The 25,150-nt window shown below is 43.4% G+C and overlaps 1 protein-coding gene across 1 annotated transcript; it reads right to left on the bottom strand.

Annotated features, from left to right (window-relative positions):
- Positions 1–1,293: 1,293 nt before the first annotated feature.
- Positions 1,294–22,515, bottom strand: LOC147333722 (voltage-gated potassium channel subunit beta-3-like). The gene is made up of 15 exons (XM_086269059.1): positions 22,385–22,515; positions 21,020–21,326; positions 12,374–12,417; positions 12,250–12,287; positions 11,476–11,555; positions 11,043–11,087; positions 8,942–8,986; positions 7,902–7,945; positions 6,027–6,113; positions 5,636–5,721; positions 5,346–5,466; positions 4,209–4,303; positions 3,955–4,075; positions 3,774–3,862; positions 1,294–3,377 (listed from the first exon to the last, which is right to left on the bottom strand). The coding sequence occupies exons 2-15, from the start codon at positions 21,316–21,318 to the stop codon at positions 3,285–3,287; spliced, it is 1,287 nt and encodes a 428-aa protein (XP_086125185.1). The 5' UTR covers positions 21,319–21,326; positions 22,385–22,515; the 3' UTR covers positions 1,294–3,284.
- Positions 22,516–25,150: the final 2,635 nt, after the last annotated feature.

Genomic DNA, 25,150 nt, shown 5'->3' with positions numbered 1-25,150 from the left:
TCTCGCACTTTTTTCCGCTTCACTCCGCACACGAGCCTTGTGCTTTACGCTGGGCAGAGGGGGGAGGGGCGGTAGTTACACTCAGTAGCACAGGAACAGAGCGGGGGGGAGAGAGAGAGAGCAGGGACAACAACGTCACATTAGAAAGGTATAGTAATCATCCACAATTATTTTCGGTTGCAGATGATAAAGGATTCAGAAAGTTTATTCATGCAGATCCATATGACAGAGAATGTGCATCTTGTTTTTGTTTTCATATTATAATTTATATTTAATTGTGTTGTGGTTTGCAGTGTTTTGTGTTGTTTCACTTTAAATTTGTAAAAGGAAAAAGCTGAAAATTTAAATAGTTAAAAGTTGAAATGTGAATAGTTGATTTTTGTATTAAATGATTTATTTATTACATTTTATGTGGAGTGAATAAATAAAAGTATATTTACGGTGGCCCCTACAGACAAAGCACATACAAACTTCAAATCACGTACGAACTCTGAAGCACGTACAAACTCAAAACACATACAAAAGACAACAGAAGTGCTCCAGGATGCTGGGCGCAGTGTTGACCTTTTGTTACCTTGTGGCTACACAAGCCAGCAAGTACCAACGACCGGATTTGGTGTGTGGTAGTAACAGGTAAATGAACTTTTTTAAAAATTATTTGAATATATATATGAGTGCCTGTGTATAAATACACAAACAATACACACATGCTTTCAATTGTGTAATTTAAGTGATCTAGTAGCTCAGCTTTGGAAGTTCAGTTCATGCTAGAAATGTGTTTTGGAGTTTGTACGTGTTTTGTCTCTAGGGGCCACCGTATATATTTATATATAAACATATACAAATAAAACCACTTTTTTATGTTAGTAATTCCTTTTGTGCATAATTTTATATTATTGTTAATAATAAATTAATTAAAGCAACAAAACAACCTGAAGAGCCGGTTCGGAGCCGAAAGAGCCGGATCTCTAAAAAGAGCCGGAAATCCCATCACTATCACCTACAGTCTCACTCTCTCTTTGTTTGCAGCTCCTGTGTGACTTTAGCTCCACCTGGTGGTCAGAGGCAGACACTCATCCAGATTTAAATAACTTTATTGGTATTCTTACACACAGAGCGGTAGGAGGGGTTAAACAGGAAGATGGAGGAAACTTTGTGATCCAGCTGGTCGTCATGGTAACGGTCACACAGTTTCAGTCAGGTGATCAGTGGAGTCAAATTGAAAGGATAATAATGTTTCTTTGTTGTGAGCGTAAACAGGTGATGATCTAACAAAGAAAAACGCTTCAATAATGAATCACAGCGTTTATTTTACACATTATTTCACATTTTTAACATAAATGTTGTGTATTTACTCACAGTATTTATTTCAAAGGGTCATTTTTATTATTATTTTTTATTCTCATTAAAGAACAGCATAATTTGGATTTTTCTGATCAGAGTGAAACTGAAATAATAAACTGAGCTTGGGTCAAAAAGCTCCAGCAGAGTGGAAACATCAGGAAACTCGACTGGTTTGATTATGAATGTTTGAATTATGCAGTGAAAATTAATACTGATTATTTCAGTGTTTAAAAGACCAACTCTGATTATAAACTGTGGGTAATAAACACCAACGATGAGCTTTACTATTGATTTTATTTTTACATATTTCCAGCAGTTTGTCTCTGTTACTGACTTTGACTCTGAGCCTGATCAGCAGGTTTACATAAATACGTAAGTCACACAGAGCCCATGTGAAGCAGGTCTGATTCATAGGAATAAACACCTGGTTAAATGTTCTTGATCTTCTTCTCGTGCACCTCTGGATCATTTTTACCCCAGCTGATATGCTCAGATCTGTCTAGAACCCACGTCTGACCTCTGACCTCTCTGTGCTGACCTCAGACTGACAGCAAACATCAACGTCTGCTTCAAACTGACTTGAATTTGTTGTGTCAGCTGATGGAGCTGATCTGTCCTCCTGCCAGCACACACTGGTGGATCTGCAACATGAGCTCTACTCCCAGCATCAGACGGAGAACCTTCAGTGACACAGGAAACAGTCTCCACCCTCCAGATTCAGCAGATTTACCTCCATCTTTATAGACGCCACATGAATGAAAACCAAGTTCCAGCAGCTTCACAGCACACTGAGGAACATAAAGGGACTTCCAGTCAAACATCAGCCACACTGAAGCCGGTGCACAGGCGGTGTTTCTGATTTTTACAGCCTGAATCACACAGCTTCACATCCACCCATCAGGAGACCAAAGACCTGTTGGCTACCTGGTTAAAGTTCACCTGTTGGTGTTGTGTTCATGTTGTAACCTCCACTGAGTCACATTAATCTTACTGTGTTCACTTTAATTGAGATGGAAAGTATACTCGTTTCCTTCAAGATGTTCCAGATGTGAGGAGGTCCTGACTCCTGAGAGGTCCCGTCTCCTCAGGTTGAGCACCACTGAGTTAAATGACTTCTCTATCTAAACACACACAGGAGGGAGCAGCAGCTACATTCATAAAATACACATTTCCCATTTCACAATAAATATACTCATAAATATATTTTCAGTACAGAGTACTCAGGAGCAGGCTTTTATTTTGAAATACAAATAGCGCTTATTGACATACGGAAGCCTGTGTATGCCAAAGCCTAAAAGAAGAACTCTGGATTAAATAAAAATACTTTTATTATATATATTTACCTGGAGTGAGAAGTTTGAAGCATGATTGTGTTTTTTACACTAATTTTAAATTTAGTTTACTTGTGCCTTTATTTCATAAATGTCCTAATATCATAAAACATAAGGATGTAGATCACAGCGGGGCTTAATATGTGATGATAAAAATTATAGTAATATATAAAAATAAAACTCTACGTTCATGTGATATTTGTGATTGTTTACAAAATAAAACCAAGTTATTATTTCCTAACTAGAAAAAAGTTTGTGCTTCTGTTTGTACGGATACACGTTTTATTGTTATACATATTTATGTGTTTCACAGTTTCATAAAATCTAGATTTTTATTTCTGCAGCTCCTCACAAACATTGTTTAATTAAGGAACTTCCATAAATCCCTACATGATTAACTAGGAAACAAACATATTTACATTTTAATGGTTTTACCATAAAAGTTTCCTTTGATACCAGCTTCAAACCTTCTCGTTATTTTTCTCTGTTTTTAACTGTTTTCCTGTCACAGTTTATCCATCTGAATATTTTACTGTATTAATGAAGATGTGAAGATTAATACAAGAATAAATATTTCTGATTATCTACAGTCTGAACTCTTCCTCATCTTCATCTTCTCGCCTCCTTCTTCACATTTCTTGGCTTGTTGCCCAGCAACGCGTCCATCTCGGCGATGAGGGGCGGAGTCAGCTGAGACAGCACCTGAGGGACAGAACAGGAAGTGGTTAGTGGCTACCAATCACAGGCCTCAGACTGGACCTCTGACTGGTTGTTTCCTGTTATTGTCGCATTTTTTGTCTTTAACAGCTGATTTTTTATTTAAAATGTGAACTTCCTGTCATATTTCTGTCTTTGCTGTAGTTTTAGCTGTTGTTTATTATTCTGCGTTTATTCAGAAACTGTAAACTTCAGTCAGCCATCTCGTCATAATAAACAAATATATATTTGTTTATTCCAGACTGAGGCTAAATCTGCATTAGTTCCCTCAGATGTTCCCCCGCTGTTTGGAGATCTTGAAGATCTCAGAAACGTCCCAGAAGCTGTAATGTGTACTCGGGGTTAAAGGTCAAAGGTGAAGGTTCAGTGCCACGTTGTTACCCTGACAGAGCCGAGGTTCTCCAGCAGCTGTTCTGTGTTGGAGACGCCGAGCAGCACCGAGCTGACGCCTTCACTGCGGAGACACCAGGCTGGCAAACACACAGAGACATCAGTTAATATCACACACACACACACACACACACACACACACACACACACACTTGTGGTGCTGTAAGATTACCAATGGCCAGCTGAGCAGCTGTGCAGTTCAGCCTGTCAGCCAGCAGGTGGAGCTCTTTGATTTTGCTGAGCTGCTTCTTCCCCTCATCGCTGCAGAGGCGCTCCTTCAGCCAAGCATAGCCCTGCACACACACACACACACACACACACACACACACACACACACACACACACACACGTATTGATCAGCAGGGTAACAGATGGCCTCATTGTGCTGCTCCGAGCTCAGATTGATGGTGTTTGTGCTGCTTGTACCTTCATGGCGGCTCTGGAGCTCTCAGGGACGCCCTCGTTGTATTTGCCCGTCAGCAGGCCGCAAGCTAACGGGGACCAGGTCATGGCTCCGACACCTGACAGACACACAGACCTCATGTTGGAGCACTTTTGTTAAACGGGTCTAAATTTAGAGGCGGACCTGAACAGCTGCTGTCCCCACAGACCTCGGCTGGGTCTCAGCGTCCAGTTAAAGACACAGAGCAACATTTCATCATCGCACCAGCCTGAGAGCTCATCAGTGACAGCTACTGACAGAACAACAGACACACAACCGCTGATCGCACAGCTGTACTCTGTCAAAGTGACCTGTGAGCAACAGTAAACATTCCCACACAACCCACAGCTCCCACAGCTCCCACTACAGTGTTTAACGCAGGTCAGCCTTCTACCTGGCCGATGAGATCAAAGAGATGAGATTAAAGCAGGTTCATGGTCAGTGTGTGACCAGGACCACAGCTAAAGAGGTGGCCAGGGGTGGTTCCGGCCCCTCTGAGAAACGTCCTGTCACATAAATGTAACCACAGCTGGAAGTTAGTGGAAGCTGGACGAGGTAAAAGCAGCCAGACGAGCCTCGAGCTGACAGCTTTCACCAGGGTGATGTTTTGAAATTGGCAGTAAAACCACCGTCATCATTCACTTGTCAGCTCATGAGCTCCGAAACCCTCCTTCCTGATTCTAATGGGACCAAATTTCCAAACTGAACATGATTTTTTTTATTTAGTAAGGCCTGGAACTTGACCAGAAACACATCAGGGACAAGTTTACAGAGCCCCCTGCTGGTCATAAAGAGGAATGCATATTTAATGCACTCTAGCACTGACTCGTGTTTCAGACCTGCACACTGCAGCTGTCTGCTACTCAAAGGGTTGATGGTTTGAGTCCAGCTCCTCCAGTCTGCTGCAGCTCAGACTGCTCCTGGTTTACATTGATGATGCAGGACGTGGTTTATAAGGCCGAGCAGACATGTCCTGTAACTGTGCGATCATCACAGTTCTGTGTTCGGCTTTCTATAAGAAACCTCAGACACTGATGAGATAACTGAGAAACCGTGTGTGTGTGTGTGTGTGTGTGTGTGTGTGTGTGTGTGTGTGTGTGTGTGTGTGTGTGTGTGTGTACCGATCTTGTGGTAGAGTTCGGGCAGGTGCAGCTCCACTTTGTCTCTCTGAAAGTAATGATACTCGGCCTGCTCGCACACCGGAGGGATCAGGTTAAACTGCCGCGCAATGGAGTACGCCTCCTGGTGGACACACAGGTGAGACACACTCGGGTGTTTCGTTAATGAATCTGTCCTTAGATAGAAGCTCATCTCTGTCTATATTTATTTATTTTAATATACAGTATCAGGAACATAAATGTCAAAGCTCAGAGTAAAGCTGTGCAGGTCCCACAGCTGTGAGTTGTGTTACCATGATCTCCACCACGTTCCAGCGGGACGTCCCCCAGTACATGGCCATGCCCTGCTCGATGACGAAGGTCATGGCTCGAACGATCTCTGCAAAAAGAGAAACCAGTGAGTCCCAGCTGCACACAGACTGAGGCTCTCTGCTCTGCTTCATCCAGAACAGGAAAAATGATGTTTTCATCGTGGTTAGACAGAACGCACTGAGACAGATAACGTTCCATTTTAAACTTTTACATTTGTCTGCTGCAGAGAAAGTTTCATTCACTAAACGTGATGAGCTGTAGCTTTCAGTTACTGAAAACTTTAAATACTGTTGTATTTTGTCTCCATGTGGAGCTACTTTGTTCACGTGTTTGTGCACGTGTGCTTGTGCACGTGTGCTTGTGCACGCTGACCCTCCATCGGCGCGTTCACGTCCGTTCTGTTGGCGAAAACGATGTCCACATAGTCCAGCTGTAACCTGGAGAGCGAGCCACGCAGACCTGCAACACACACGCAGATGGCCATTCTCAGCATGCCGCCATGATTCAATCAAATAATGAAATCAGTTTTATTTCCAGCCTGAAGGACACAAAGTGCAGCTGTCACTCAGCCCTGCAGCATCTGTGCGTTTGGCCCTCGCGGGCCTCCGTATGGCTCACACTGAATCATTTTCTCTCGTGCAGACGCTGAATTTTGTGTTTCTGATCAGCGCTGCACATGAAAGTGATCAGATGCTCTGCTGGTGGAAAAGCTGGAGGTGCGTGGGAAACGTGGTGGGCGCCTCCTCCACCTGCACCGTCAGCAGGGACGCTGTGAGCGTGTGCATCTCTGACAGCTCCGCGGAAACCTGCGTCTGCTCTTTCTGTTGTTTCTGCTGTTGTTTTGATGACTGGTTTTGGTGTGAGCTGACGGCAGGAATTATCTCAGACGACCTCGTGGAGGACGCTCAGAGGACTCGGGGGGTTTGAATGACGCTCAGCAGCAGCGCAGCGAAGGCTCGACGTCCTGGATTACTGGTACTTTATCCAGACTTAAAAGATCAGCACAGGAAGATTCTGCTGCTGGCACATCTGTGAGGAGCGATTCAAACACAGCCAGTGTAGTCCAACATAAAGAACCGGACCCTGTGAAGGTCCAGCAGTTTGTCTTTGTGGTCTGACCCTATCAATCAGCTGTGGTGTTACATCATCACCAACGTGCCAGCTAAGCTGTAACACTCAGAATGTTTGTGCGCTCACAAATCCTCAAAGTGCTGCAGAAAACAGACGAGCTGCACTTTCTGCTCAAACAGGATGAAGCTGCTGTGTTCAGCTGCTCCCTTACAGACAGTCGTGCACACGTGTGACCGGGATCAAACCTGCAATCCTCTGATTGTGAGGTGAATGTTTAAACCATGAAGACACGAAGCCTCCAAATACTTCTTTCACTTCTGTCGTGTATACCAGCTGTTTTACAGGTGTAACATTTTAACAGATGGGCCCCTGGAGAAAGCTCCACCTCCTTTCTGCAGCCACTGTAGCTCCGCCCACAAATGTACCAACTGTTGTGTGAAGGTTGAGGATGTTTGTGTCCTTTAGAAAACCTCCAGAGAACGTTAGGACTTCCTGCTTTTACAGGACGAATCATAAAAGCAGAGCTGCTGCTAGATTAGTCTGACGCCTGGACCAGGCTTTACATCAGCGACACGAGCGCTGCATTTACTGTCCTGCTGCTCCAGCAGATGAATAAATAACTGGAGGTTTCCACGAGGCCGCGAGTGTCTGTGAGCAGCTGCTGCAGAGACGTTCATCAAAGATGAGAGTTTGTCAGCATCACGGCGACTTCCTGCCACGCTCTCAGGGGTAAATTTAGCACTTAGCATTTCAGAAAGTGATTTAAGTGAACTGAGCTGTTAGCAGCTTTCAGTGGGACGGATGATTGATGCTGCTCAGTGTGTGTGTGTGTGAATGTGTGTGTGTGAATGTGTGTAACTCCTAATCCTGTCTCGGTGTGACTGAGCCTCTTAAAGCCTCGACGACCTCCAGCAGCTGACAGAGGACACTGACTGACCGCTGACAGTAATTAGTCTCTGACTTTTCACCGCTCCGCCTCGCTCCGCCTCCTCACATGCGACTCTGAGCTGCAGAGTATCCGAGTAAATGTACTCGAGTTTTTCAGCGTGCTGTGTTTGTTGCTCCTCCACACCATTCAGAGCTGTGTATGAACTATGTGCAGAGGATTCTGGGTAATGTAGGAGAAGTGTGCAAACGGTGTGGAGGGTATTTACAATGTGTTTGAAGGGGGTTTACCTTCAATGATGTGTTTCCGCGACAACCCTCGCTCCGTCTCTGCCCTGTAAACAAACGAACAGTGACGTCACGGTGATGTCACGGTGATGACCTCACAGAAGAACTGAAACGTTAAACACGCCACAGTCACGTGACTTTAACACTGAGTAATCTCATGCAGTCGACAGGTTCTGTGCACAGTGCAGAGAGGACACTGTTACTGTCACTAATCTCTTCTTCTCTCTTCAGCTGCTCCTTTAGGGGGAGCTACACCAGCCCGCCTGCCTACACCTCCTCCGACCTCAGGGTCCTCTGTTACACCGACCGTCTGCATGTCCTCCACAAAGCTCCCCTCGGCTGCAGCAGGTCTCACCTCCATCTTTAAATCGTTAATTCTTTCACTCTTGCTGCTTCCTTCTGTCACACTCCAGTGCATGGAGAGGCGCTCCGACACTTGTCTCCGCCTACTCCACCCTGTTGTGTCTCTCTTCTTCACCTTCTTCTTGCCCTGACCCCTGGTAGACTCCCCCACCTTCACTCCCCCTGTTCCTGCACCTTCCTCCACCCGTCTCCCTCTCATTCACACACACGTATTCCTTGTGTGAATACCTCCACCTCTCCAGGCTCTCCTCCACCTGCTCCCTACTCTCACCACAGGTCTCAGTGTTGCCCACAGAGACTCCTGACAGACCTCATCCATCAGTCTGTCCTCCACCCCTAGAGAAAAGAGTTCAGAGCTGATTCCTGATATAATCCCGCCCCCGCCTTGACCTAAACCAATCATATAGCATGAAGTCCATCTTTCATATACAGTCTGTTGTCAGTGGTCATGAACAGTAAGAAAAATCTTTGTTTCCTGTGTCGTTGTAGCTTCAGCTGTTCCAGTTTTCAGTGTTTCCGACCGAGTCTTTGTGCTAGTCATTATATCTCACTGACCTATGGTGCAGAAGCACCTGTGACACACACATTCACACAGCTTCAGTCTGATGTATCTGCAGTCAGAGCTGATCTGAGAACAGTGCAGGCACTCGTGATTATAGTAATATGAAAGCATCACTCACTGTCCGCCCCAGTAGAGCTTAGTGGTCACCACATAACTGGACCTCCTGGTGGAGACACACACACACAAGTTATTTCAGTGGTATTGCTGTTGCACCGCCATCAGTCAGTGTGAGAGATGGAGCGCGGTTGGAGGGAGGGGAGGAAACGATGGAGATTAAAATGAGGTGGAGGAGACGGATGGAGGGAAAATCTGCTGAGTCACACATCAACACGTCTTCAAGACAAAACACACGTTATTATTCTGGGAGTTTGGTCCAGCACAGCGAGCGACCTCGCAAACACAGCAGTGTGTGTGTGTGTGCGTGTGTGTGTATGTGCGTGCGTGTGTGTGTGTGTGTGCGTGTGTGTGTGTGTGTGTGTGTGTGTGTGGGTGCGTGCGTGTGTGTGTGTGTGTGTGTGTGTGTGTGTGTGTGTGCGTGTGTGTGTGTGTGTGTGTGTGTGTGTGCGTGCATGTGTGCGTGCGTGCGTGTGTTAATGTGAGTCATGCTGAACTTTTGTGTTTACATTAGCTGGACGCTGGTTTTTATGCTAACATGTAATAAGGTTGCTGTAGCAGCTGCTCTGTGCTTCACTGTCAGACACAATGTTTAAATCATTAACCCAACGTTATAAAATATCATATGTTTCACTTATTTATGTTCCAGCACTAAACTGCTCTCAGTTTACTTTAAAAACATGTTTATATACGATATGACATCATAATATAGTCACTTCTCTAATTTTTGCTGTTAAAGATTTAGTGTTAGAAAAATCACTCACTACAAATTCAATACGAATTCAAAATTTTAAATAGGATAAAGATTAAAATTAAGCATAAGCTAAAAAAAATGGATCAAAAGATCCCTGAAATTAGTATAGACTTAATATCTTCTTTTAAATCAATACAGTTATTTTTAAAAATGTAAGAAATCACAGAAACGAAAAATATCCCAAACATATATTGATAAAATTACAATTCAAAGTAAATATTATTAAATTAACTTTTTTAATAATTCTTATTGTAAAAAATTATGTTAATCGTATTTTTTACAATAATGAAGAAATAAATACGTTTGAATAATGAGATAAAATAACATAATTTCCATTAATTACAGATTATTTCCAAACCTAAAAAAATCTAAAAAAATCTAACAAATTGTAATAAATTTAAATACAAAATTTATATCCCAGAAAAATGATGAAGTGAATACACAATGAAATAAATCAAATCAAAGTAAAATATTTAAGAGACACTAAAAAAAATGTAAAAACAGGTAAAATATTATTTCACCAGTTTTAAAGCCAGAATCTCTCAATCCCAAACATTTTTGATATAAATGAAATGATTTCAGAAACTGGTCATATGTCCAGTTTACATCCTGTTTTTCTTGGTTTCTCACAGGTGTTATGATCTAATGTTGGCAGTGTTTGTTTTGTGTGACTCCTCCCACCAGAGGATGGCTATGGGTTTTTTTCCCTCTCTCCTAGGAGGTGGACACCTGGGCGTGCCTGCTGAGTAGTTGGGTGGAGTCTCTTCCAGTCCTTGGATTGGATAATTGGCTAATCACCTCCAGTACTTAACTACCAGATCACAGCCACCTGGCTCCCTCTCTCCTAACCTCCACCATCCAACAAAAGAACCTGTGTTTTGATTCGTTGCTGTGTAGAGTTTCTTTGACAAAGTGATTTGCAAGTATAACCTTGTGTGTCTGGCGTTAGTACTTCAATTTTGTAAATAGCTGTAGATAGATTTGTCAAGTAGCAATCGTGTATTTTGTTCACCTTGTATATATCCTTCACTGCAGCAGCCTAGTAGGCGTGAGAAGCCATTTTTGTTGATTACGTTTTCTCCTGTTTTTCATTTAGAAGGTTCGGTAAGTGAATTGTCTTTTGTTTGGTTTTCATTTTGTGTAGGAAAGCGTAGGGACCACTAGGGAGTTTTGTTTGTTATTTTTGGCACTGCTCACTGCTGAAGAAAATAAATGGCTGCTTAGCACTTTAAAAGATATTGTTGTTTGTGTTCTTGCTTGGGTGGTGTGTGAGTGGGCCAACTTCTTGTTGCGTTCAATACTCGCCTAGACTAAGAACGTAACACAGGCTAACAGTGACCAGCTGGTTTACCTCCATCCTTTCTTCTTCAGGATGTTTCCCAGAGTCGTCTCCGCCCTGAAACACAAACTCACACAATCAAAGATTTACATCCAGATTTCAGACAATCTTATAAATGTAAGACATTTAACCTTATGATAATTCATCTTTTGTGTATGAGCTGCATCAAAGAAACTCTTATGAGAGAAGAACTTGGAGGGTTTATTATAAATAGAATCTGCTGTTCAGAGTTTACATGTATGTTTCATGTCTCTGAGAGCAGAGGCAGAGGGGGTTTTTGTTTTTTAACGTGCACTCTGCGACGCCCCCCGGCGACCTCCACTGTGTCCATGCAGCCGCCCTGCAGCGGTCTATACATCCTTTCTTATGGACTAATTAAGGGTGCGGTGCAGCGAGGTGGACGGGAACCAGCTGAGATCAGACGAGCAGACAGTCGGTACTGTACCTCCCCGAGGCGTAAACCTCCGCTGTGTCGAACAAATTCACTCCGCTGTCGTACGCCACCGTCATCACGCTCTCTGCCATCTACACACACACACATTAATACAAGCACAGATCTGCAGAAGTGGTTATGTAATATGTGTTCATGCATTTAGCACACACACACACACACCCCTACATTACTAACAGTGGACCGTCTGTCTGCACTGACCAAGTGAGGACCTCGTTTCTTTGGAAATATAACTTAAATCTATTTTTTAATGTAATTTCAAACTAAAATGAAACCTGACAAACAGCTTTTTGATTTTTCCTTCAAAACTTTCCAAGCAGGAACTTTGATTTCCTGTCTCCGGAGCCTCGGTCGCCTTCAGTGGAGCCAAAAATGGACATGAAAGGATGTGAAGCAGTTGTTAAAGACGTTCTTATAAAAGTACAGCTGCTTTAACTATATTATTTTTAACATTTAAACATGCTGACGTGACTCAAATATTCCCAAAATAATCACAGACGCTTCATCATTGAATAAATTAATTGTTGCATATAATACACCTCTGACAATAATAGATATATGAAGAGTACAGCTGAACTTTAAATGGCAGCAAAAGGGTCAAACCTAGAAGAGCCACGTTAAAAGTATATACTGACTTCAAATAAATTCACTAGACATCCTGTAGCTTGATTTTAACTGAACCCTTTTGGTTTGCAGGTCCTCCGTTGGTGAGTGGCAGTAGCCAGGTCCACATTTGTGTAGGTAAACAAACACACCAACACTTCGTACCTCGTCAGAGATCTGAGAACCAAATGTCACCCATGTTCCTGTGAAGACAGAAAAAAGTAACACTGACTGTGTGTGCTGGATATATGGAAATGTGCTTACAGTGTGTGTCTGCTGCAGCTCTCACCCAGTCCTAAGCAGGACACCCTCAGCCCAGATTTCCCAAGATTCCTGCAAAACAACCAAATCAGCAGGTCCACTGATGGATCATTACACCAGCAGGAAGTCAGACTAACCCTCCTGTTATATTAACAAATAAATTCATTTATTTATGCATCATTTAAAGGCACAATTAGAACATCGTTTGCAGACTGTAAATGCTGTTTTATAGAACTACATGGATCTGTTTTCCGCACACATCCGCATCATTGTAGTTTGTGTCTCCAGATTCATATTACACAGTCATGGTTCAGTTTTTGCTAAATAAATGATGACACGGTGTAATATGTCATGTGTTCATCTGAGGCTGTGTTTAGGTCAGAGTGTTTAATTTATGTCCTGATACGTAAACATTTAGAACTTAAAAAGGTTTAATTTCTTTTATACTTCACTGCACTGATCAGTGTTCATGGTTCCAGTTTGACTGATGTTTCGATCAAGTTTAGTGCTTATTTTTAATGGTTTAACAATCGATTTGTTCTTATTGCTGCTGCTGTTGTTCTTCATTGAGTTTCACATCCTGTGGACTCAAATTCCACTTTCTTGGTCTTCAGTTTGTTGCAGCAGTTCTTGTTCTGCTCTGCAGCCTCAAAGAGCTCAGCACAGAGACACTTGAACCAGAAATCCACTTTAGCAGGAACAAAGACTTCTATCATCACCGGTAAGATAGCGGAGCTGGGATGGCCACAGGGTGAGTCTCTGAGGAGCACCACAGCAGCGACCTCATGGGCCTGCTGGCTGGAAACGTGAGATGGCTGGTGATTGCTTATTAATGTTCAAAATAAGTTCATGGAGACTCCTCAGTATTCTTTCTTTTTTTTTTAAATCAGCCCATTTTACAAGCACTCTTTAAATGACCGTAACTCAGTTAGCATTTGTGCCATAGAGATTTAAATGGTTTCAGAAAGAAGAGAAGACAAGCTTTACGGGTATATTTGATGTAGAGCAGCGGTCTCCAACCTTTTTTGCGCCATGGACCAGTTTAATGCCCGACAATATTTTCACGGACCGGCCTTTAAGGTGTCGCGGATAAATACAACAAAATAGTACCGGTACCGAAAAAAAGAAAATTTATTCATAACACACGTGAAAAGACCCAGGAAAACTGAGTAAATGATAAAAACGATAACAAAATAACGATGAAAACCGATGAAAACCCTGAAAACTATACATTGCATACCTGAGCCTCAACTCTCGCGGCCCGGTACCGGACCGAGGCCCGGGGGTTGGGGACCGCTGATGAAGAGCATGAAGCCTTCTGAAGGTACTGTCGTCTGAGTACAGGCAGAAAAATCAGCTCTGCCTGCAGTTTACTGTGTGCGCTTCACTTTACTGTAACTCCTCATTACTGTAACACCACTTTGGGCTAGAATAAGTTGAGCTCCCAGTCAGAAATGGAGTCTGGAAAGTCCCATCAACTCACATTTCCAACTAAGCCAGAACAGCTCCAAGTTAACAATTCAAGATGGCGGCACTAAAGGTCAACAGTACCAAAACTTTAAGGTGTACTTCTACCGTTACATACCTGTGACTCAGTAAGTAAGCAGTGCACTGATCAGACTCTATGAATGTTCTGCACTGATGTTTTTTTAAGTGCAAAACAAATAAGTGTTATCATGTATTGCTGGTGATACCTAAAAAGTCACGTGTTTCCTCGCTTTATCTGGAACACACTAACTCGGGTTTGACATCATTCCCAAGTTCAAACATCCGTGCTCCCATGTATTTAAGTCCACTCAGTCTGTATGATCATTAAAGGGGTAAATGGACTGCATCATTGTCCTGGACAGAGAAAGATGCTAGTTTCAGCTGGGAACAGTTGGGAGCAGTCGGGAACAGTCGAGAGCAGTCGGGAACAGTCAGGAACAGTCAGGAACAGTCAGGAACAGTCGGGAACAGTCAGGAACAGTCGGGAGCAGTCGGGAACAGTCAGGAAAAGTCAGGAACAGTCGGGAACAGTCGGGAGCAGTCGGGAACAGTCAGGAACAGTCGGGAACAGTCGGGAAAAGTCAGGAACAGTCGGGAACAGTCGGGAGCAGTCGGGAACAGTCAGGAACAGTCGGGAACAGCAGGTACGGCAGCAGGTAGCTCCGCATGTTTGATTAGGCAGCTTTATGCTGAATCCAACCCCAAAAGGGATTTTGAGATCTTTCACTTGCATTAAATACCAACATTAGCTTTGTATGCAGACGGTCAGCGTTGTAGCTTTATCGATGATTTGATCGCGTTAGCGTCTAATTGATTTGTTGCTCTTGTCAGGCTGATACAGTGATGACCACTGTATCAGCCTGACATATAAACCACACGCAGCATCAACAGCCTCCACGTGATTTCATTGGTCATCACCTTGTTAATGTGCTCAGTGGCAATAAAGCAGACTGAGGTCTGCAGCCAGGCTAATGAGGACTGCTGCCGCTGCATTTAGGGAGCAATAGCAGGAAGATTTAAAGTCACTGTTGGAGTCAGCAGCAGTGCATGATGGGAGCTGTGGTCATCAGTCAGCATGATTTAAAGCTTTATGTCGAAACCAATCAACTTATCGGACAGTGTGATTACAGCAGTGCCTTTAATTTAAGCAAACTCGCTGTACATTCATCAACATGAGTGTGAGGTCAGAGGTCACAGAGCTGAGGCTGATTAACGCTGTGCAGATGGTACAGAACATACATGAGGGAGGGAGCGCATGTTTCATGTCAGGATAAAAAATACCACAAACAGCAGCTTCAGACGGCGCTGCTAAAAATACCCCCAACAGCAGCAGCAGCTGACCAATCAGCTGTGTTTTTACTGACATTTACAGTTTTCACACATCAAACACAGCCAGACACAAACATCCAAACATCAGCCGGCCGCTTTAGAAACACCTCCACCTCCCCTCTGTTCAAGTCTGGCTCTGATGAAATGACCTCCAGTCTGAAAACCAGCGACACGCTTCAGTGATCGAACAGAAAGAGACTCAATTAAAGTCTGACACGTAAACTGACTCGAGTAATTCAAGTCTGCAACACTCATTCACATCCAAGACCGAGGCGCTTGTGTTCGAGATCAAACAAAGGCTCACATCCAAGTGGAATAAGTACAAATCCATGACATTTACCTCTAAGTCTGAGGCAAGAAAACAAGATTCACATGCAAGTTACCAAGTCTTACACCAGCTCATTGAGGTTTCAACAATCGAATTCAAAGTCGAGTCTGAAATCATCAATGATGACTCAAATATGAGTCCAAGCTGAAAACATATTCATGTTAGTGTCCAAGTTAAAGTTAAGTCTAGGAACACGTCTGAGCTGAAAACATCCAAATTCACATTAAAATTCAAGGTCAATCCAGCAGTTTTTAAAAACTGCACTTCAAGTATTTCATTGAGTTATTTTACAGGAGTAAAGCCTAAAGTTAAGGACACATCCAAGCAACAATAATTACAACCCAAGTCCTGATTAAAGTCAGCAGTTTAAAAAACGCAGTCTGAGACCAAATTACTGGACAGAAGCTGTTTACAATGTGCACATCAGATAGATTACATTAAAGTACAAGTCAGGTTAAATAGATAATAATTGATATATATACATATTAGAGTCCAAGTTCGTTCCACCGTCTTCAAACAAGTCAGCACACAGTAAGAGTTTATCATGCAATTCAAAGGCATTATTTCCAAGTCTGGGTCAAGTCTAAAATCAATTACAGTCAAGTGAATCATGCATGTAGTCCAAGTCCACAACCAAAGCGTGATTTAGACTTCTGCAGGAAATCTATACTGTAACTTGTGATGTAAGTGGAAACCTCTTTTAACCCAGTGCTCTAACCTCACAAATCATCCAGTCATTGCATCGAGTCTGCGTTTAGCCGCATTCTCGGGAGGCTCACGTCAGGTGACGTGGAAGAATATGGGGCTAAAAGGAGTTTCCAGTTATGCCCTGAGTTTTGTCGTTGATTTCCCGCAGACGCATAATTCAAGCTTGTTTCTCAAATAAAGTCATTTTTCATCTTGAGACAACAGGATTCATACCAGATCCAAGCCACTGGTTTTAAAATGTAGTCTTAGCCCAAGACATGAAACCAAGCAACACTATCATCAATACTCCTTCATAGCCGGATGTCAATAACGTGCTTCATTGTAAGTCTTGTAAACCATTTCTGTGCCTACGTGTGAGCTCCGGTCTGAGTTCGTCAGTCTTGCTCTGGCTGTGACAGTCCAGGTCCTCAATAATCACGTTTAAGAAAACTGGCAAGTCAAATGTGATTGATATTATATGTTTGACTGAGTCCAAATCATAGACGTTCATGCACACGTCTGAGACATTAAGGCCCAGGTTAGTGTCAGTAGAGTCCGAGTCACTTGTGCTTCAGTCAAAATCAAGTCATTGATGTACGTGAAGTCAGGATCAACAGGTAGAAAGACACGGAGATTCTAAGTCATCGGTTTTAGTACCTGAGACCAAGCTTTCAATGCTAACATGAGAATCATAGTCAGCAATAGTCATGTCAAATAAACATCCAAAGTTTCATGTCCAAATGCAAATCCTGACAAAATCATTAGATGGGACCCTTTTATGTCAGTGATGAAGTCCTGGTGTTAGATTTATGTCCACGTCCACTTTATTCTTGGTCTGGTACAAGCTCTGATCTTCATATGTGAGTCATAATCTGAAAGTGAGTCAAGCAGACGTCCGAGGTACTCGTGAGTCTGTGCCCAGGTTGGTGTCAGCTCACGGCATGTGCTTCATGTTTATGGTGACTGATGTTAACGCCTGAGTCCAGGTCACAGTCCACGATGAATTCATCAATATTCAATCAGGATCAATTCTGAGCCTCGCTTTGAGTCATCAATATCTGAGAGACGAGTCGCCCTGAGACGCACACTCGTATCAATATCTGGCTTCAGACCATTAATATTTAACCCGACTAATCAGTATTCAGACTACATACATGTCACCTGATCGGCTCTACCAAACGCATCAATCAGCAATATAGAATCAATGCCAGGGAGGGGGCGGATCAATATCTCTGATCGGTTTGCTGTACTAGCTCGTTGTTGCTGGTCCTGACAGAACGACCCCGGGTACACAAACGCACACACACACGTGTATGAAACATGAACCTGAGTCACGCTCTGCACCTGTCGGGTCACATGACCACCTCTTTGTGTCACTCTCACTGCCTCACCTGTACTTCATGTTGCTATAACGCCCGAGGGCCTCCTTCATGTGGGCGTGGCCTAGCAGGGTGTTCCGCTCCGAAGGCTCGGCCCTGACCTTTACCTGGCAGATGGGGGCGCTGCTGGTGTTTGCCGCCGCCCTCCGCTCCTTCAGCTGGTGCTCGCTGGCCCCTCCACCGCCCCCACCTCCTCCCATGTTACATGCTATGGACACCTGCATCCTGATTGCCGCGGTAACGAACCTTATGATTATACAAAGAGTTCTAAAGTCTCAAAGCATGATGAGGAGACCGCCGCTGCCGCCAAGGATGCCAGTCGCTATGGTTACGATGGAAAGAATTCATGAGTGGGATGTCAAGTTTGAGTCCACCCGCTGCGTTTGAGCCAATCAGCCAATCAAAGAGATGCAATCAACTTTCCTTCAGTGTGTCCGTCTGTCGGACACCACCGTCCCACAGCAGGAGCCCCGGGAGCACAAGGAGGAGGAGGAGATGATGAAGAGCGTCCCAACAAAGAAGAAGAAACAGAGACGAGGGAACGCGATGCAGAGATGAACGCAGGAAGAAGAAGTGGGCGTCCATCCGTCCTCTGGACTGTGCCGCTGAGCAGGAGAGGGGGAGAGAGGGAGCCCCTCCCCCGCCTGTCATTACTCAGAGCTGGTTGGCTGCACACTGGCCGAGCGAGCATTCAACAAAGAAAGAGAGAGAGGGAGCGCGAGGGCTGTCACTGTGCAGAGAGCACTGTGATAATTGCTACTGTCAGACAGCATCATGGGAAACATGCTGTTAATGTTAGCGAGCTGGAAGCAGCTGAAGGATCTCACCTACAGCCCCAGCACACCTGAGCCTCCTTCATCTGCATCGCATTTAATGAGAAACATGCAGATTAATGCCTGCAAGAGGCAATCGCGACCTGCAAAGAAAAAGAATTAAAAATGTCCCCTCATACATCAGCTATTAAACCCCGGAGAGCGATTGCTGAACAGCAGATAGACGCAAACAGGAAAAAGCAAAAAGACAACTGTGAAAAAATAAAAAATGACAGAAAAAACAAACAATAATGGAACAAATTTGACAAAAAAACCCAACAAAAACAGAAACAAGAAGGAGAAAAACATGAAAAGGGAATCAAATTGATGCAAGAAATGAAGAAAAACAACAACAACAACATGACCCCCCAACAAAAACAACCTCTAGGAAAAACAACAGCAAAAAATGTAAAAACTCATAAAGGGTCCTAAAAAGCCAATTAAGTCTAAAAATGATAAAAAAAACAAAAATGATTTAAATGCCTCAAAGGCACATACAGTTACATGGAGGGGACTTTTCCAACTACACATGCCCTCAAAGGGTCACAAAGCTAGCACAAGACAACCCGAGAGAAGCAAAAACGGGGGGAAAGCTACTACAAAAGAGAAAACATGGACAAATAAGAAACGTTTCAGATTTTCAGTGAAATTACAAGTCCATAAAAAAAACTACAAACATCATGGCTGCTTGTTTTTGCTGTCACTGATAACAAAACAGCGCCACCTGTGGCCGCAGGAGGAACTACAAGACAAGCTCCTGAAGCTTGGAGGACTCAAATAAACTGAGAGAAGAAGAAGACACATGAACCCTTCTCGTATCCCTGATGAAAGTTGATTTTTGGCATTGGTTTAATTTCTCAGGATGTTTTCTGCACATGACAAGATGATGAAGACCCTCCCCCACTCCTCTTCCTCCATCGGACACACTCGTGTGCGCTCATAAATGCGCTGCAGCAGTGCATTAGATGTGAGTGCAGACTCGGCAGGACGCCCGAGGCCAAAGGTTTGGTGTCACTAATGTGGATTACAAGAGTAGCTGCACACTTAGGCGCTGCCTCCATCTCTTCCTGCTCCATCACAAACACTTCACCACAGAAAAGTGGCTCCACGAACCTCCGAGCGATCAGGAAGTATCATCATCAAACCTTCATCTTTGTCTGCAGGCTCCTCTCAGCAGAGACAGCCCGTCACATACACGCTAACGTTTACTAACGAAGGTTTCTGCCTGCATTCTGTCTGTTCGTCTGTTTGTGTTTTAATAGTAAGAAAAGTAGCTTTTGTTCTGCCATCATCACTCCTACGCAGAATTAGAATTATTAGTATAATTATTATTATTAGTAAATAAATTTCAGTGTTTATTTTGAAAAGCCGTGGTTTTTCTCAGTGTTTATTTTGAAAAGCCGTGTTTTTTCCTCAGTGTTTATTTTGAAAAGCCGTGTTTTTTCCTCAGTGTTTATTTTGAAAATAGCACATTAATATATTTTTTAAAGCTGATAAATAATTTTAACTAATTCTTCATTCAGAAGTCCTATTTCAAATCTGTCCAATTTAAGTGCTTAAGTCAGGTGTAATGATTATTATTATTTTTTATTATTATCATTATTATTTTTCACGCTATTTTTGTAAAACATTATTTTAATTTTATTGAATCTTTTCGAAAATAACACATCTCTGTTCCCATATTATATATTTTTTAGATTATTACAGGTTTAAGACACGTTTAGACATATTTTTTCTTTTTTATTACAGTGAGCATCCATAGAAAATACAATTCAAAACTGGAAAAACTGACTTCTTTTTCTTCTGTTAGAGGTTTCATTGGAAATCTATCAGCTTAATGCTAAGTGGTCTGATGACTTTCAGTTATTAATAAAAATACATTGATGGAAAAATCAAACCCATTCAGAGCTGCCATTAAAGAAGAGTGTAGTTCTGAGTGATTTGATTTCTGGCCTCTACTGTTTTATTATTATGTAAACATCTGTGTTGGGTGTAGTATTTAGCCAGTGGCACTAACTCTCCAGTGGAGACGTCCCAATGGAAATCTGATGAAACACTGAGCTTATTTTGTTTTTTTAATGAGGTTTACATGGACGTCTGTCACCTGTTCTCTCACTGAGGATCACTCTGTACTGAAACCCAATGATTTTACAGAAGGTTGTCAGACACAGGCAGGACTGTGTTTGGTAATGTAGCGTGACCTCGGTCTGCAGAACAAACTGGTCTGTTCATCGACATATTGATCAGGTATCGGCTCGCGTGCTGCTGCCAGCTGCTCACATATTTACACTGTTTCAGTTTTATATATGATAACATTAGCTGAAGTCAGGGATGATGCAGCGCTCACTCTGAACACACACACACACACCGAGCTGATAAACGACTGGAGCAGAAAGTCTTTAATAACAGAAATGTGACTCAGCAGCTCCAGGAGCCAATCAGAGTGAGCCGAGGAGGACACCACACACCGGTCTGACCAGTAACAGCTGCTCTCCAGGTTAACCAGTTCAGCTATCTTCACATTAAAACCAGCTCATCACTGTAGCCCAGTAAAACCAGTTCAAACTGCCATGTGGTTCAAATTATGTGTTTCAGTGTGCCTGTGCCCTCTGGTGGTTACTCCATGTTACTGCACCTGTCTTTTATGTCACCTGTATTGCATGTCCCTCTGCTCCATGGTGATGTCACACTCCTTCAGGTAGATCTCAAGGCGTCGCCTCTCCATCAGCCTCCGGGCGGCCTCCAGGATCTGAGATGCCAACACCGACTCATCTTTCTCCTTCACATCCTTCTTCACTTCCGTTTTCTCTGGTTTCCCAGAAATCCCCCTGTTTACTTTGGGCTTCTTGCTGAAACCATAGAGCTCCTCCACTGACAACTTTCCAGCTTTTCCTGCTACGGCTGCTGAGGGTCCAGCGGCTCCTGCGGCTGACGCCCGACCCGCAAACATGGCTGACACTGAAATGATAAAACAGGCCTTAAGTCAGCAATTTAACCCAGGAACCCATTAGCTGTGTGGTATTGTTTCGTTTATTGTTCCAGGCTTTAGATGTATAATTTACAAGTTTGCAAAATGCTGCCTGTGTGTAGCTACAGTGACTGATCCCACAGTCTTACCAGCCTTCCTGCAAATGCAGTCTATCCAAGACACTGTGACAATCAGGGTACAGAAACTTCCAGAACAGAAAGCTAAACGTTTGAGTCTCTGATTTCTGTACTCTGGCACAAGAACATCCTGTCATACAGAAGCTTTTTCAGCAAACTTAAAATGATCGTGCATGTACCTTCTTGACACATAACGATGCAGATGGGTCACACATTTGTAACAAAGGATAAGTACAGCAGCTTTCTAGTTTGAAAAATAATAAAATTACACCTGTATGGATGATGTCCTGCTTCGCTGTAACACAATTTACACATCTGAGCTCCAATGTAGCAGTTTAGACTTTCACAGTTTTCCCTGCTATTCCTGGCTGTTGTTTTAATACCAGCATAATGTTTTTGTCTTCTGCTCTAGGCTGTGGCTACTCCATAAATGACAGGTCGCTGTCATGAGGTTACCACAAGCCAACAGATGGTGCTGCTGTGGTTCTTGTATTCAGTTTAGGGTCTGGAGTCCCACAGGGCTCCATTCTTGGTCCTCTACAGTTTCATTTCTACATGTTTCTCCTTCATCAGCAAACACACAATCATTTATCAGAGCTGTGTAGATGATGCCAGCAGCAGCTGCCTCAGGATTACAGCATCACTTCAGATGCTGGAATTATATCAATCTGTAATAGACTCCACATTAGCTGTAGTGCATATACCTGCTTACAGAACTTATTTTTATACTCATGTCTGCCTCAAACTGTAGCTGACCTGACCCTTACAGCTAGATACACTTTCTGCTTTGTCAAACAGTTTTGTTGATCCTCGTCTACTTTTAACAGTCAGTTTAATCCTGATTTGTGCTCTACACACAAACTTCACCTTTAATGATAAAAAGCTAGTTTTACAGCATGTGCATGTCGTACCTGTTTGTCTGGTTCCTGTCGCCCGCAGCGTCCGTCCACCTTCATCTGTCTGTCTGTGTCCCTGCTGCTGCTCTCATATTAATCCCGTTGGCCTGATCCCACCAATCAGAGAGCAGATATCATGTCTGTCTGATTCAAAAAACCAAAAGTCTGAGTACAGATGTTAAACATGGCGTCCTGCCCATCAACCTCATGTATCTAGCTCTAATCTCACACACACACACTCACACACACACACACTTAAGTCTTTTTAAATAGAGAGAGGACAGTGGTAGAGTGAGATAGACAACCTGTCCTGGTTCAGGGAAGGCCCTGAATGCACCACGCAGCAGTGGATTAACCTATTTGTGTTCCTGCGTCCTCTAAACGTTCATAAAGCCGAGGCTTCCTTCACAGCAGCAGCTCGAGTGACGTGTGTCTGATACAACAGTACACACACGGTGGAGGAAACATCTGTAAACATCTGTTGTGCTTTTATCTTCATCTGTGTGTAATCCATCACATCATCTGTCCGAGCGGCAGCAGCCTCCACCTGCTGTCCACAGATTTCATTTTAAACCCTGAGATGCAAACATCTGGCAGAGACGGCACACACACAGAAGTTATAATAGCCCTGTGTTCACTGACACCTGAGGGAAACCCCCATGACCACAGGGTGGGGTTTTACGGCTGCCTTAATATGTCCCCTCCTCTCCTCCACATCGAGAGGAGCTGGTTGAGGTCGTATGAGGAGGCCAGCCGCAGGACATGATGGAAATTATTATCTCTTTATTATTTTTATATACAGATTGTTATATCTCAGACGAGTGAAGGGAAATTGTTTCACCTGCTCACACTGATTTTTCTTGCTCGTTGTGATTCCTGTGACGGTAACACTGATACTTTTTGTTTCGTGAGGTCAAGTTTTGCACGTTTAACAGTGTTTTTTTTCCACATTACAATCCTGGCAAAGGACCGTACCATTTTCAGGGGCAGGGATGTTAACCTGAGTCACAGTAACTGCACACGTTATTTAAAGTGTTGTAAACTCAGACATTTTAGGGTAAATAAATGTTTCTGTGGCTTTAATACTGAACTGCATGTGTCCATATTACTCAGTCACACCTGAATCCTGTGTTTAATCAGCACAGTTTAAGTCCTGTATTTATATTTCGTTTACACAGGTGATCCCACTGACACTCGGTGTCTCAGTTACAACACAGACCTGTTTGACCTCGATCTGCTGACACAGAGGTCATCCAAAGGACTGCGGCTGTGCTGCATGGGTGTGGATAAATCATGGATCCTGACCAGCCTCTGCAGTTTGTAGCTGCTCTGACACACACACGGGAAATCTTTACCAGCTCACAACACCTGCTTGATTTTAGATTTAACATCCAGATTGTATCAGATTGTATTCCTGCCTCGCACAGGAATCCACCGAGTTTGAGAATAAGTAAAGTGTTTTAAATCTTAGTTTATTTTTACAAAGTGAGGACAAGGAGAGGAAATCTTTATAAGTTGAGGACATTTTTAGATTCTTGGACACTTTCCTGTAAAGAAACAAAAGCACAGATTTCTCTGTGAGCACAAAGATCAGTGTTTAAGAACCGTACAGATGTTGGAGAAACACGGACCATTGTATCTGAATACACCAGGGACTTTTGTTTATGAGGACATTTTTAAGTCCCCACTTAAAGGCAGAAATCCCTGTGAAGTGGGGACTTGAAAGATTTCTTCTTGAGGACAGGGTTTAGTTACTGTAGTGAGGACATTTCTACATGTAAGGACATTATGATGGATACAAAAGTGCTACATAAACATGTTTCCTAGTCCACACATCTGTCTGCAACTGTCTGTCTGTCTGTACTCGTGACTGTTTGCAAGATGGTCCTCACATGTATGCAAAGACCAACGTGTGTGTTTCCAGCTGTTTGTTGGCAGTATGTTTTTCAGTGGGATTAGAGATTACACTATGGACACACACACACTCCAATCATGATGATGTCATCACTTCATCTGCGGCTCCGCCTAATTTTTGCCTCTGCTTGTATTACCCACAATGCACTTGAAAAATGATCAAAAGCATCTGATAGAAGCTGTGTGTTCGTCTGATGAGTCAGGCGGTTCAGCAGGTTGTTTCTGATTGATTGACTGATCAGGTCTTCTTTGTCCACAGTCGTGTGTTCAGCAGGTCAGGCGAAGTGTTCAGGTGTTGATGGAGACTCCGGTATCGGAGCTGCTTCCTACAGCTGAAGGACAGCATGTGGAGGGGGTGGGGTCAGCTCAGACTGAATCCAGCTGTTAATCAGTCAGCAGACCTCAGGCCAGTTACATCACTCACATGTTAACTGTGTGTGTTCAATCAGAGCTGGTTTCTGAGGGTCGATCACACGAGCGCTTCCACCATCATTCACACTGATTTCTTCAGCTGTTACAGGATCAAACTCTGGGTTTATCAGCAGGATGTTCACAGACTCACATCCCTCACACAGGCTACGAGTCACGTGACGTGACAGACATAACGCTACACGCAATAACGAGGGTCAGAGGGCAAGTCTGCGCTATGCATTCTGGGTAATTCCCTCAGGCAGTGTACTTCTGCAGAGTTCACAAAGGCTCAATTTATCTGCTGTGCTGCACTTCGTGAGCTCACAGCCAGCAGCAGCGCCCCCCAGTGGTACCACCCAGTCAGCACAGTTTAAACCCTCAGCACTGTGCACACAGGGATCACTGCAGAGACATCATCATAAACTCCGGGTGTGAGCATCAGCAGAGAGTAACGAC

The sequence above is a fragment of the Aulonocara sp. 'chitande type north' Nkhata Bay genome, linkage group LG3 (genome assembly GCF_057382095.1).
Source record: "Aulonocara sp. 'chitande type north' Nkhata Bay isolate Kocher_YH1m ecotype deep benthic linkage group LG3, A_spYH_male_GT1.1, whole genome shotgun sequence".
NCBI lineage: Eukaryota > Metazoa > Chordata > Actinopteri > Cichliformes > Cichlidae > Aulonocara > Aulonocara sp. 'chitande type north' Nkhata Bay.
This window is presented reverse-complemented; position numbering and strand designations above follow the sequence as displayed.